Raw genomic sequence first — 11,899 nt, 5'->3', positions numbered from 1 at the left:
CCCCCCCCCCCCCCCCCCCAAAACCTCGCGCTAGGCCCATTGGCATACAATGAGGCATACTGGATGTCAACCATGGCTTTACCGGCCACGGCATGGTGTGGGACGCAGGATGGCGTAGCTAGCCCACCTACCCCACTTCCCCTTCTAGACTCCTTGTCACCTCCTACTTTGAGCTAGACATTTTATTTTGCAAATTGACCACAATTCTCCAACACCCGGCCTGACTACTAAGTTGCTTTTCCACTTCATTCATAAGATTGAATTTATCAACAATTTCTTCTTTACTTTTAAGCAAATACACATAGTAGAAGACTATCATCAATTAAGTTAATAAAATATTTATTACCATATCGCAATTTGCATCAACACACACGTAGAAGACTCATTATTAATTAATAGTAGGCATTACGTATATTGAACTTGAGTAGCTCATCATTTACGTTTCTGCACACTTATGGGCTATGGCACGTACAATTTCTTATTCACCTATGATCCATTTTAAGTATATAATACATCAAATTAAGCATTGCACTTAGCAGAACCCGAATACATTTTGGCACGACCCAAATAGAAAGTAGATCTCATCACTTAAAATATTACCTCAAAAAATCACTTGAAATGCTATTTTTAACTAATTTTTCAACACCCAACGGAGTTTTCCATTAGACCTGGTAAAAGGATTTTGTATGTTGACATATTTGCAAATTGCATGCAATCATTTACAGCGTCATCTACACGAATAAATTCCATGACACGTCCAGAGCCCAAAAGAGTGTTTTTCGGGGGGTATATAATTAAAGCTCACTCTACGGGGCATATAATTAAACCTCTTGATCACTCTCTTTCTCATTATTATTATTATTCAACCAAAGAGGTTGTTCTTAGACCAAGTCCCCATTTTGGGTTTGATCATCTTCTATTATAAATAATTTGCAACGACAAGGTAGACAAAAACTGAGGAAAATGGGCAACATTAATTCCTCAGCCACAATACTCCCAACAGAGGCTGTCCAGGGTTCTGTAGATGGCATTACTCACTACTACGTGGTCCCATTGCTTAGAGTTATGGTGTTCCTGTGTTTGGCAATGGTGATCATGACAATGGTGGAGAAAGTGTACTTGGCCGTGGTGGTTGCTTGCCTGAAGCTTTTCCGGCGAAAGCCGGAGAAGCAGTACAAGTGGGAGGATATGAAGAAGGATGATTTAGAGATTGGGGACTCGGCTTACCCCATGGTTCTAGTTCAACTACCAATGTGCAATGAAAAGAAGGTAAGTCGTTGTAAGGCTAATTCTGATTCGATTTGAGTCCTATTGATATAGTTTACTCAGACATACAATTATTGAAAAGTGTTACATTTTTGGGGTTACAAGGGAAACCCGTAATCATTATCCGATGATGTGCAATGGATTATATTGGGTAAACCATATATTGTGATTCTAGCCCGTAAAAGACTACAAAAAAGTAAATCAGTCTAAATTGTTCATAGCTGATGGACTCAAACTAAGAAAGTGTTTTTGATATCTCAAATGTTTGATATGTTTCATTTTGCTACTATATTATCAAAAACTCTAGATCATAAGACAAAAACTACTGGTTACAAATAATTCAGACTCTTCTATACCACTGACCTCGAAAAAAATTATAATGTAATTTATGAATTTCATACTACTTAAGATTATTGAAGATATGATGACAAAACTAAATCTAGTTTTTTTCATGTATGTACTTTATACGTTACTAAATTAATAAAAGGCATGTTTTAATTTGTTTTCCTCTCCTATGCATATATAGGTATATCAACTTTCCATTGGAGCTGCCTGCAACCTTTCATGGCCAGCGGATCGAATTATAATTCAAGTTCTTGATGATTCAAATGATCCATCAGTCAGGGTATATATATACAATTAATTCATCCGATAGCTATAAATGAAATATCTTTTAGATTATTGCAAAACATTTAATGATGTTTTGGGATATTAATGAATATCCTCCAAACCTTATTCCGGAGCAAATCACCACGAGGAGACTAGCCAAGTCAACCCGGGGGGGCGGACTCTGTAGTCGGCCCCCGTAGTCCCAAGGCCGACCACGGGGCTAGCTCCGACCAATCCGAGCCCAGGAGGTCGGGTTGGCAGGGTCCGTGTGCTCGGCCGAGGCTGTTCAAGGCTAGGTCAAGCAAAGATTGTAACTACTCGCGTTGATCTTGTTGGGGGGGGGAGCTAGTTTCGCATTGGGTGCTTACGGGAAGCCAAATATAAAAGAACTCCTTTTTGTTTCTATTTGGGTATCATCTTGTCCTGTTATTGTATACTTGCAGTCGTTATACTTTGGACCATGCATCATGGTTGATACTGCAGTTGTGTTGAAAATGAACTACAGTTACGCAGAACATAAACCGTTTCATCCGTCTGGAACTGCAATTGTGTTGAACTAATACTGCAGTTGTGTTGAACTGATACTGCAATGTATTGAACGAATGAAACAACCTCTGTTCCGCGCAACTGCAGTTACCTTTCAACACAACTGCACTATCAGTTCAATACAACTGCACTATCAGTTCAATACAACTGCAGTATCAACCATAACTATGGTCCACAATATAATTTGCGAAATACTTGTATTCTCATTGCATAAGCAACATATTGTCTCGTTTAAGCTTATATCTTGTCTTTATTCTCTAATTAATTTGCCTTAGTTAATGTAGGAACCCTAGGTTAATTAATTCCCTTCACTTATATATGTTTAATTTTAAAACAATCATAAAAAACAGGCGTTGGTCCAAGAAGAGTGCAGGAGATGGGCAAGTAAAGGAGTGAACATAAAGTGTGAGAATAGAGAGCATAGGAAAGGGTACAAAGCTGGAGCCCTCAAGGATGGAATAAATCACAGCTATGTGAAGTTGTGTGAGTATGTAGTCATTTTCGATGCTGATTTTCAACCTGATCCAGATTTCTTGTACCGCACCATTCCTTACCTCATACATAACCCTAATCTCGCCCTGGTTCAAGCGAGTTGGACATTCGGTATGTATATATTCACACATGTGTATATATAATTAATTTGGTAACAATATTTTTTGACACCATAACCTTGTGTGTGTGTGTGTGTGTGTGTGTGTGTGTGTGTGAGTGAGTACTAGACACATATTATAAAAGAAAATTTGCTTTTTGTGTGTGTGTGTGTGTAAATTATAAGTTTAGTCCTCTTTCAGTGTTTATAATATATAGTCTTTAACCAATGAGCTACAAATTTAGTATCTCAACAGATGTGAAATTTTGCTTATATCTAAAGTTTTATGAGAAAATATAAATTAAAATAGATTAGAAGGTAGAAACATGCTCTCATAAAAATTCTAAATATGGAGCCTGAAGCCTCAATTACGGCAAATTATGGTCCATACAGTGTTGTGTAGAGTATAACAAAAAGTATATTACTAATATAGTAAAAGTACATTATTTGTGTACTGAGTTTATATATATTATACAAAATAATATACTTTCAGTACTCAAATAATGTACTTTTCTTGAATATAATATACATTTTTAATATAATAAAAATACATTATTTATGTACTGAATGTATATTATTTGATATTATGCTCCACACAATAATGATTGTTCAGTTAATCAATAGTCATTTAATAATAAAAGGTTCAAATTTGTAAAAATTGAAAGTAGGGGACTAGATTTATATATAATTAAGAAATAATTAATAGACCAAAAATGTGACTTTCCAATTACAAATATCATTATAAGATGTTATGTTATGTTATATTAATATCATAGTTGGTGGATTTTCAAAAAAACATCATAGTTGTAGTATGACCACTTTAGAGTGGCGGATAAATTAAAGCTGTGGAAATATTTGATATTTCTAACAAATTGTGTTTTTGAAATTGTAATGGGTGCAGTCAACTCCGATGAGTGCATGCTAACAAGAATGCAAGAAATGTCAATGGATTACCATTTCACAGTGGAGCAAGAAGTTGGGTCAGCAGTCCATGCATTTTTTGGCTTCAATGGTACCCTCATATACTAACGATAATCAAGATTATAGACATATATAACCTCATAAGATAATATGCATCAAATACTAATGATAGATATTCAAGATTACAGACATATATAAACTAAGATAGAGATGGCAATGTGTGAGTATAGGCTTAGCCCAGGCATGACCCACACCACATGTAGTTATTGTGCCCATAGTTGTGTGGATTATGCTATCAAATAATATATATTTAATATAAGAATAATATATACATTTAATATATTAAAAATGTATTTTTGTTATGGTCCACACACCATTATATGAACCATGGTTAACACAATAATTTGCTTATTAGAAATGTACCTTTTTATGTTCCACTATGTTCGACATAAAAATTTGTGTGTGCGCAATCATTATTGTGTGAACCATACTATCAAATAATGTACATTTACTATAAAAATAATGTACTTTTAGTATGTTACAAATGTACATTATATTCAGGAAATGTACATTAATTGTATATTGAATATACATTATATTGTATAATGTACATTCAGTACACAAATAATGTACAATTAGTATATTAAAATGTATTTTTTGTAATGATCCACACAGTACTATGTAGGTCTCGGCTGGGTTGGCGGAACCGCAAATTATATTGTGGACTATGATCATATCTGATACTTCAGTTGTGTTGAACGGATAATGAGTTGTGTTGAAAAGATACTGCAGTTGTGTTGAAAGGAAACTGCAGTTGCACGGAACAGAGGCCACTCATCCGTTCAACACAATTGAAGTATCTTTTCAACACAACTACAGTATCTTTTCAATACAACTGCAGTATCTGTTCAACACAACTGCAATTTCAGATGGATGACACGGTCTCTGTTCTGTGCAACTGCAGTTTCCTTTCAACGCAACTACAGTATCTTTTCAACACAGCTGTAGTATCAGTTCAATACAACTGCAGTATCAACTATGATCCATGATCCACAATGCATTGGACCACAATATAACGACTGTGGCGGAACAAGGCCACTAATCAGTCTAAACTAGGATACTATGTAAACAAAAAATCAAAAATAAAATGAAATAAGAGAATTGAATGGTGCAGGAACTGCAGGTGTATGGAGAATAGCAGCATTGAATGACGCAGGAGGATGGAAAGAGCGTACAACAGTGGAAGATATGGATCTGGGTTGCCGAGCTGCTCTCAAAGCCTGGAAATTTCTCTTTCTTGGTGATGTCAAGGTAAAATTTTTCTTTCTTAATTGACAATTTTATTACTCCAAAAGATTGAATCTTCAATTCTAAATGGTTTCATATCCCGACTCAATAGTGCATTTCAGAGAATATAAATTAACGGACAAGATCAAATGCCAACGCGCACAAAAAATCTATTCATAATTCCACATTCTAGTTGTTGAGTTTTGAACCTTGACTTTTTACCCTAAATATTATTTACCAAACCAATGAACTAAGCCTGTGAGGGTTTGATAATTTTATCTTGATACTGAAAGACTACTAGCTGAATGATATGATGATTCATTCTTTTTTTGTCATTTTTTTTTCACAAATAACAATATATATATATATATATATATATATATATATATATATAGGTGAAAAATGAATTGCCAAGCAGTTTCAAGGCATATAGATATCAGCAACACAGATGGTCATGTGGCCCTGCTAATCTTTTCAAGAAAATGACCATAGAGATTATTACAAACAAGGTACAATCTTTTCAACTATTAACAGTACCGTACTACCGTGCCACTCAATCTTTTTTTTTTTTTTTTGAAAATGAGCCACACAATCTTAAACTATCAAAATATAAGCATTCATGGAAAATTAATCTTTATATATACAACATGTCATCATGAGTGAGTTATTAATCAATTTTATATTACCATAAATGTGTATCGATTTGCAGAAAGTATCGATATGGAAGAAAGTGTATCTGATATATGCCTTTTTCTTCGTTAACAAAATCGTTGCACATATTGTTCCCTTCACCTTCTTCTGCCTTGTTTTGCCTGCAACTGTTTTGGTCCCACAAGTCAATGTCCCCATTTGGGGAGCTTTTTACCTCCCTTTAGCCGTTGCAATTCTGAATGTTCTTCCCAGTCCAAGGTAATTAAACCACTGCACAAGCTAGCATTTTGTTACGTTTTTCAATTTTATTATTCGTCCAATTTTAATTTCTATGAACGAATTGAAGATCGATTTTGTTAAACATACAATTTCCTGTTTGTTTTTGTTGATTCTTGTATAGATCATTCCATTTGGTGGTTTTATGGATGCTTTTTGAGAATGTTATGTCCCTTCACCGCACTATTGCAACGTTCATCGGCCTTCTTGAAGTCGGGAGAGTCAACGAATGGGTTATTACTGAGAAGCTTGGCAATGCCTTCAACACTAAAACAGGATCTAAAGCTGTAAACAAGCTTCCTCGTTTTAGTATTGGAGAAAGGTATGTCTCTCTCTCTATATACATAGTTTCAGGTTCTCGTGCAGACAGTGCTTCCCGTGCGGCCGTCTCGTCACTCACCATTAGGTCCACATAAATGCACCACAAAATGTTCGGAAATGCACCCATTAAGTGCGATACATCTTGTGGTGCATTGGTGCATTTTCAAACGCACTGAAAGTACTCTCGGCATTTGAACCCGTGTGTGTGTATATATATATATATATATATATATATATATATATATATATATATATATATATATATATATATAAAGGATGAATCAAATCCTCTTACTTTCCAACAATTCTCAACCATAATTCTCAAATGTTTAATTTATTAAGATGGATGAGTCAAATCAATTTTCCCCTTTTACATAGAATTGAAGTAAGTTCTCACATGAATCCTAAGGTATTTAGACTATAGTAATATTTTCATGAATTATAAACTCGGTCACTTTTTATTTTTATTTGATTAGTCAAATTGACCCCAAATTCAATACATACATAATGTCCTAAATAAGTCTGATCTATTTTCAACACCAAGCATAGCCAATTATCATTTAAGACTTCGTTTATCCATGCAAAATTTTATTACTTTAACAAATAAGTTCTACTGTTATATAATCATATTTGTAATTTATTCACTACTTTTTCTATATCTATATAATTCTAACTCACTCCAAAAAATATAATAATTATAACAACAACAACACCAACAATACATTTTATTAATAACAATAAATTGGCCCTACATTGTCACATTTGACATGGTATGGGACAGGTTGCAAGTTTTCTTTCTTTAAAAGAATGGTGAAATTATATTTAAGATTGCAAGTGCTCATTTTTCAGGGATAAAAGTACTTAATTAGCTTTAAAGCATTTAAGTCATTTTGGCAAAACACAATTTATTTAATTTTATTCAGAAAAAAAAAAAAAAAGGTCAAGTTGATTTGAGGGGTAGTCACAAAATTTTATCATCATCACCCGAAATTGGAAAAGATAAAACATTTTCATCTATTCTATTGATGGTCAAAAAAGTATGTGGTCCGTAATTATTTATGCAACTATCATTGATAATGAAAAGTCTTTTTTTTTTTTTTTTTTTTTTTTTNTTTTTTTTTTTTTTTTTTTTTTTTGTAAGTGTTCTTATCGTTAGGAGAGTAAATATATATATATATAAAACTAATTGTTAAAAATTTTAGAGTATTGATAAGACGAATAAGGTTCTGTTTGGCATAGCTTATTTAGAAGCTTATAGCTTATTTTAAACTACTAATAAATTATAAGCTCTGTTTGATAATGTTCCTAAAATAAGCTAGTAGCTTAAAATAAGAGCTTATTTTTTAATACTACCTAAGGTAGCGTTTCAAAATAAGCTAGTAGCTTCCTAACTTTTTTTCCATCTTTAACCTTATTATTTTAAAGAAATGACATCATTTACACTTGCCAATTAAAACCTTTTAGACTAAACCTTTTAGACTTTTTCTCTTCAATATGTTTGGTTGTAATTTTAATTTGACATTTGTGTTTGAACATTGATTTGTGTATGAACTAATCTTATGAATTATAAGCATTTTGTTTTACTTTATATGTTTTCAAATATAAGTTCTTACTTTATATTTTATTAAAATATATTGATTTCATTATTTTATATTTTAATATATAAACAAACCTATTTAAATTTAAAACTATTTAAATTGTATGAAAATGTCATTTTTAGTCTTTTCACATTTATCAACTTATCAAAAAACTAATTTTACCAAACACTTTTAAGCATAAAAGCTAGCTTAACAGCTCTTCAGATTTCAGCTTCGAGCTTATAACTTTTCAGTTTTCAGTTACTTTTCATCTTTCAACTAGGTTCGCCAAACATAGCCGAAGTTCAAGACATATAACTTTTTTTTTTTGTTAATGTATTATAGGTTGCATGTGTTGGAGATCATTGTTGGATTGTACCTGGTGTTTTGTGGGTGGTACAACTTTTGTTACGGAAACAACCATTATTATGTATACTTGTTTGTCCAAGGCGTGTCATTCTTTGTCATAGGATTTGGATACATTGGTGCATTTGGGACAACCTCATAGGCATGTGCCTCAATAAGTAGTAGGCCGAAAAGGAAAATGTTAGGTATACTTTCATTTTCTACTTCCAATTTGTACTCTCACACACAAAATATTGATGTTGACATTTATATTGGGACGCACTTGAAAAAGTAGCTTATCAGTGTCCGTCAAATCATGGAGTAAGATTTGAGAGTTCATGTAGTAGAACTCGGCCGAAAATTCGATTTCTTTCTTTGATGTTTTACACAAAGAATAAGTTTTGTATAAAATTGTCTAATGTAAAACGTGTAATAATATTTCATAATAAATATGTAATATTTTTTAGAAATACATAAAAATGTATTGCACTTTACCTAAAATGATTTAGGTGTTTCACATGAAACGGTCTCACACAACACCTACTTTTATACAAAAGATTTTCGTTAGTAATGTTGTGTTATTATATTAAAATTTCTCTTGATGTACCGTACCATCATTGTGATTTTTTATTTTTTTTTTGTATTTAATTATTGTGTAAACTTTATAATATGGTCAAACATATGAAAATAAAGAGTTTTCTTATTTTTATTTTTTCTTTTTGAATGAAGAGAAAAACTTGCTGTCACAATTCGATGATGTACATTGGATAAATCTAATTCCTGTATAATAGCCCAAAAACTATACAGGAAATTAAAGGTAAACATCACTAGAAAGACCATGTGCCACAAACTCGGCTGGAAGAGTGTTGGTAAGAAAAATAAACACATTTTTATTATTTAGATGGTTGGTAGGCGCAATTTCGCATCATTTCTCACTTTCAAAATGTTGTATCATTAAATTTGAAATTAATCAATATTTACTCTCCATCCATACAATTCTCTCTCCACTTTCAAAGGTGACTCACTTTAACATCATTTAAAATTTTGTTTATTAATAAAAAATTTTCGATATCACATTTACTTTTCGCCGATGACTGCTTTCTCTTCCTTCGTGCCAATACTAAGGAAAGTGAATGCATGAGGTACACTCTTGATACTTAGATGAATGTGTAACTCTGACTTGATTATTCAATGAATACGTGAATGACAAATACAGGACTAAGATATGCACAAGAGTCTTAAACTAGTAGAAGTATACACTGCACACACAACACTAAATATACAAGGAGTCCTAATACGCCCCTACAAACTCATGATGGTAGAGGAACCACGTTGAGTTTGTCCCACAAGAAAGTGATATGTGTGCTCGGCAATGCCTTGGTGAAGATGTCTGCAAGCTGGTCTTTGGAAGAGATAAACTGAACGGTTAACTCACCAGAAGCAACCTTGTCCCGAACAAAATGGTAGTCTATCTCCACATGCTTAGTACGAGCATGAAAAATAGGATTTGCACACAAATAAGTGGCACCCAGGTTATCACACCACAGTCGTGGAGGTAACGACAGATGAATCCTAAGCTCACGAAGTAATGAAACCAACCATGTGACCTCAGCCGAAGCATCCGCAAGACCCTTGTATTCGACCTTAGTTGAAGAACGAGCAACAATCCGTTGCTTACGACACGACCATGAGATAAGGTTGTTACCACTAGTGGACTTCATATCAGTGGGACAACCAGCCCAGTCGGAGTTCAAGAAAGCATGAGCAATTAATGAGTTAGACCTAGAAACACGCAAGCCATAAGACAGGGTGCATTTGAAATAATGAAGCACCCGTTTCAGATCACCCAGTACATAGTAGTGGGAGCATGCATGAATTGATACAGTTTATTGACCGCATAAGACAAATTCGGCCGTGTAATAGTAAGATACTAGAGAACCCCAGCTAGACGCCGATACATAGTAGGATCATATAATACCTTAGAAGAGTCAAAAGACTAATGACGAGCAACAACCACAGGAGTGAGAAGAGGCTTACAGTCCTCCATACCAGCACACTTAAGAATGTATCCCATGTAACACCTTTGAGACAAAACTAGCGCCCCAACAACAGCAACCGTCTCGATACCCAAGAAGAACCGTGGAGACCCCAAGTCATGAACCTTAAACACCGCAGCTAGACGACCAAACAAGGAGGAAACAAGAGCATAATCACTCTCCATAATCAGAATGTCGTCAACGTAGACCAGAAGATAAACCTTGTAGTCAGATTGTGTGTAAATGAACAACGAGACATCAGTCTTGGAAGTTGAAATCCAACCTGAATAAGAATGTCATGCAACCGACGAAACCACGCACGCGATGCTTGCCTAAGACCATACAGCGACTGCTGAAGAAGACACACATGACCGGGATACCACGAATCAACATATCCCGGAGGTTGCTTCATATACACTGTCTCAGCAAGATGTCTGTTAAAAAAAGCATTATGAACGTCCAGCTGGCGCACAGACCAACCAGGGGACACTACTAAGGCAAGCAACAGATGAACAATGGTACACTTAACAACAGGGCTAAAGGTTACAAAGAAATCCTCACCAGCCACCTGATTGAAACCCTTCACGACTCGACGTGCCTTATGCTGCTCAATGGAGCCATCAGCCTTTCACTTAACTCGAAAGACCCACTTACAACTGACGACATTAAGCCCTGGGCGATTAGGCACCAATTTCCACATGTTGTTCTGGAGGAGCGCATTAAACTCCAAATCCATAGCCGCCCTCCGTTCAGGATAGGCCACTGCTTGAGTGTAGCATGTAGGCTCCGAAGCAACTACAACTGTCAAGGCCAGACCATCATTCTCAGCCGGCCCCATGCGACGAAGATTCATCGAATGAGAATGGACCGTAGACATCTTGGTGACTCGAGACTTCTTGGCAGATAGCCCAGGAATAGAACTAGAACCTGAAACGGAAGAGTCAGCTGTAGAATCAACAAAATCAGATGAGACCATAGGCTCCGGTCGACCAGGAAGAACAGGCCCTGGCTCACTAGGAGGAACACGAACAAGCAAGGCTCCAGTAGACACAACAGCTGACACACCCCAAGGAACAACCGAACCACTAGAATCTGCCTAAGCCACAGGACTAGAGGAAGTGGCATAAGGATAAGTACCCTCATCAAACCTGACATGCCTGCAGACAAAAACACGATTAGTGGAGAGATCCAAACAACGGTACCCCTGATAAGAATTTGGATAACCCAGGAAGACACAGGGTGTAGACCGAAACTCAATCTTATGATGATTATAGGGACGAAGATAAGGTAAACACAAACACCCAAAAACACGTAAATACGTGTAGTCAGGATCCCGACCATGAATAACAGAAAATGGACTAACATTGCTAAGAGTAGACGTAGGCATATGATTAATAAGAAACATAGCGATCTCAAAAGCGTAGGACCAGAACCGAGAAAGAACAAACACCTGAGCCAAAACCGCTAACCCAGTT

The 11,899-nt window shown here is 35.2% G+C and overlaps 1 protein-coding gene across 2 annotated transcripts; it reads left to right on the top strand.

Moving 5' to 3' along the window:
- The first annotated feature begins 916 nt into the window (after positions 1-916).
- Positions 917-8,743, top strand: LOC116020609 (glucomannan 4-beta-mannosyltransferase 9-like). 2 transcript variants are annotated; one of them, XM_031261079.1, is made up of 9 exons: positions 917-1,269; positions 1,793-1,891; positions 2,772-3,024; positions 3,912-4,022; positions 5,115-5,242; positions 5,614-5,727; positions 5,928-6,127; positions 6,270-6,467; positions 8,389-8,743. In XM_031261079.1, exons 1-9 carry the CDS (start codon positions 964-966, stop codon positions 8,549-8,551), a joined length of 1,572 nt encoding a protein of 523 aa, XP_031116939.1. In that variant the 5' UTR covers positions 917-963; the 3' UTR covers positions 8,552-8,743. The 2 variants fall into 2 exon arrangements, with proteins under 2 accessions (XP_031116939.1, XP_031116938.1); XM_031261078.1 differs by having other exon boundaries at positions 5,106-5,242.
- The last annotated feature ends 3,156 nt before the right edge of the window (positions 8,744-11,899 follow it).

This window comes from Ipomoea triloba, chromosome 5 (assembly GCF_003576645.1).
Source record: "Ipomoea triloba cultivar NCNSP0323 chromosome 5, ASM357664v1".
NCBI classification, from domain to species: Eukaryota; Viridiplantae; Streptophyta; class Magnoliopsida; order Solanales; family Convolvulaceae; genus Ipomoea; species Ipomoea triloba.
The sequence above is the reverse complement of the archived record's forward strand: the minus strand, read 5'-3'. Positions and strand labels throughout refer to the sequence as shown.

What these genes read in the sequence shown, in the direction of transcription:
- LOC116020609 (XM_031261078.1), top strand. Translation starts at nt 964, where the DNA reads ATGGGCAACATTAATTCCTCAGCCACAATACTCCCAACAGAGGCTGTC. An exon ending in CAAATGATCCATCAGTCAGG is followed by an intron (nt 1,892 to 2,771) that starts GTATATATATAC and finishes CATAAAAAACAG; the next exon opens with GCGTTGGTCCAAGAAGAGTG. An exon ending in CGTTTTAGTATTGGAGAAAG is followed by an intron (nt 6,468 to 8,388) that starts GTATGTCTCTCT and finishes AATGTATTATAG; the next exon opens with GTTGCATGTGTTGGAGATCA.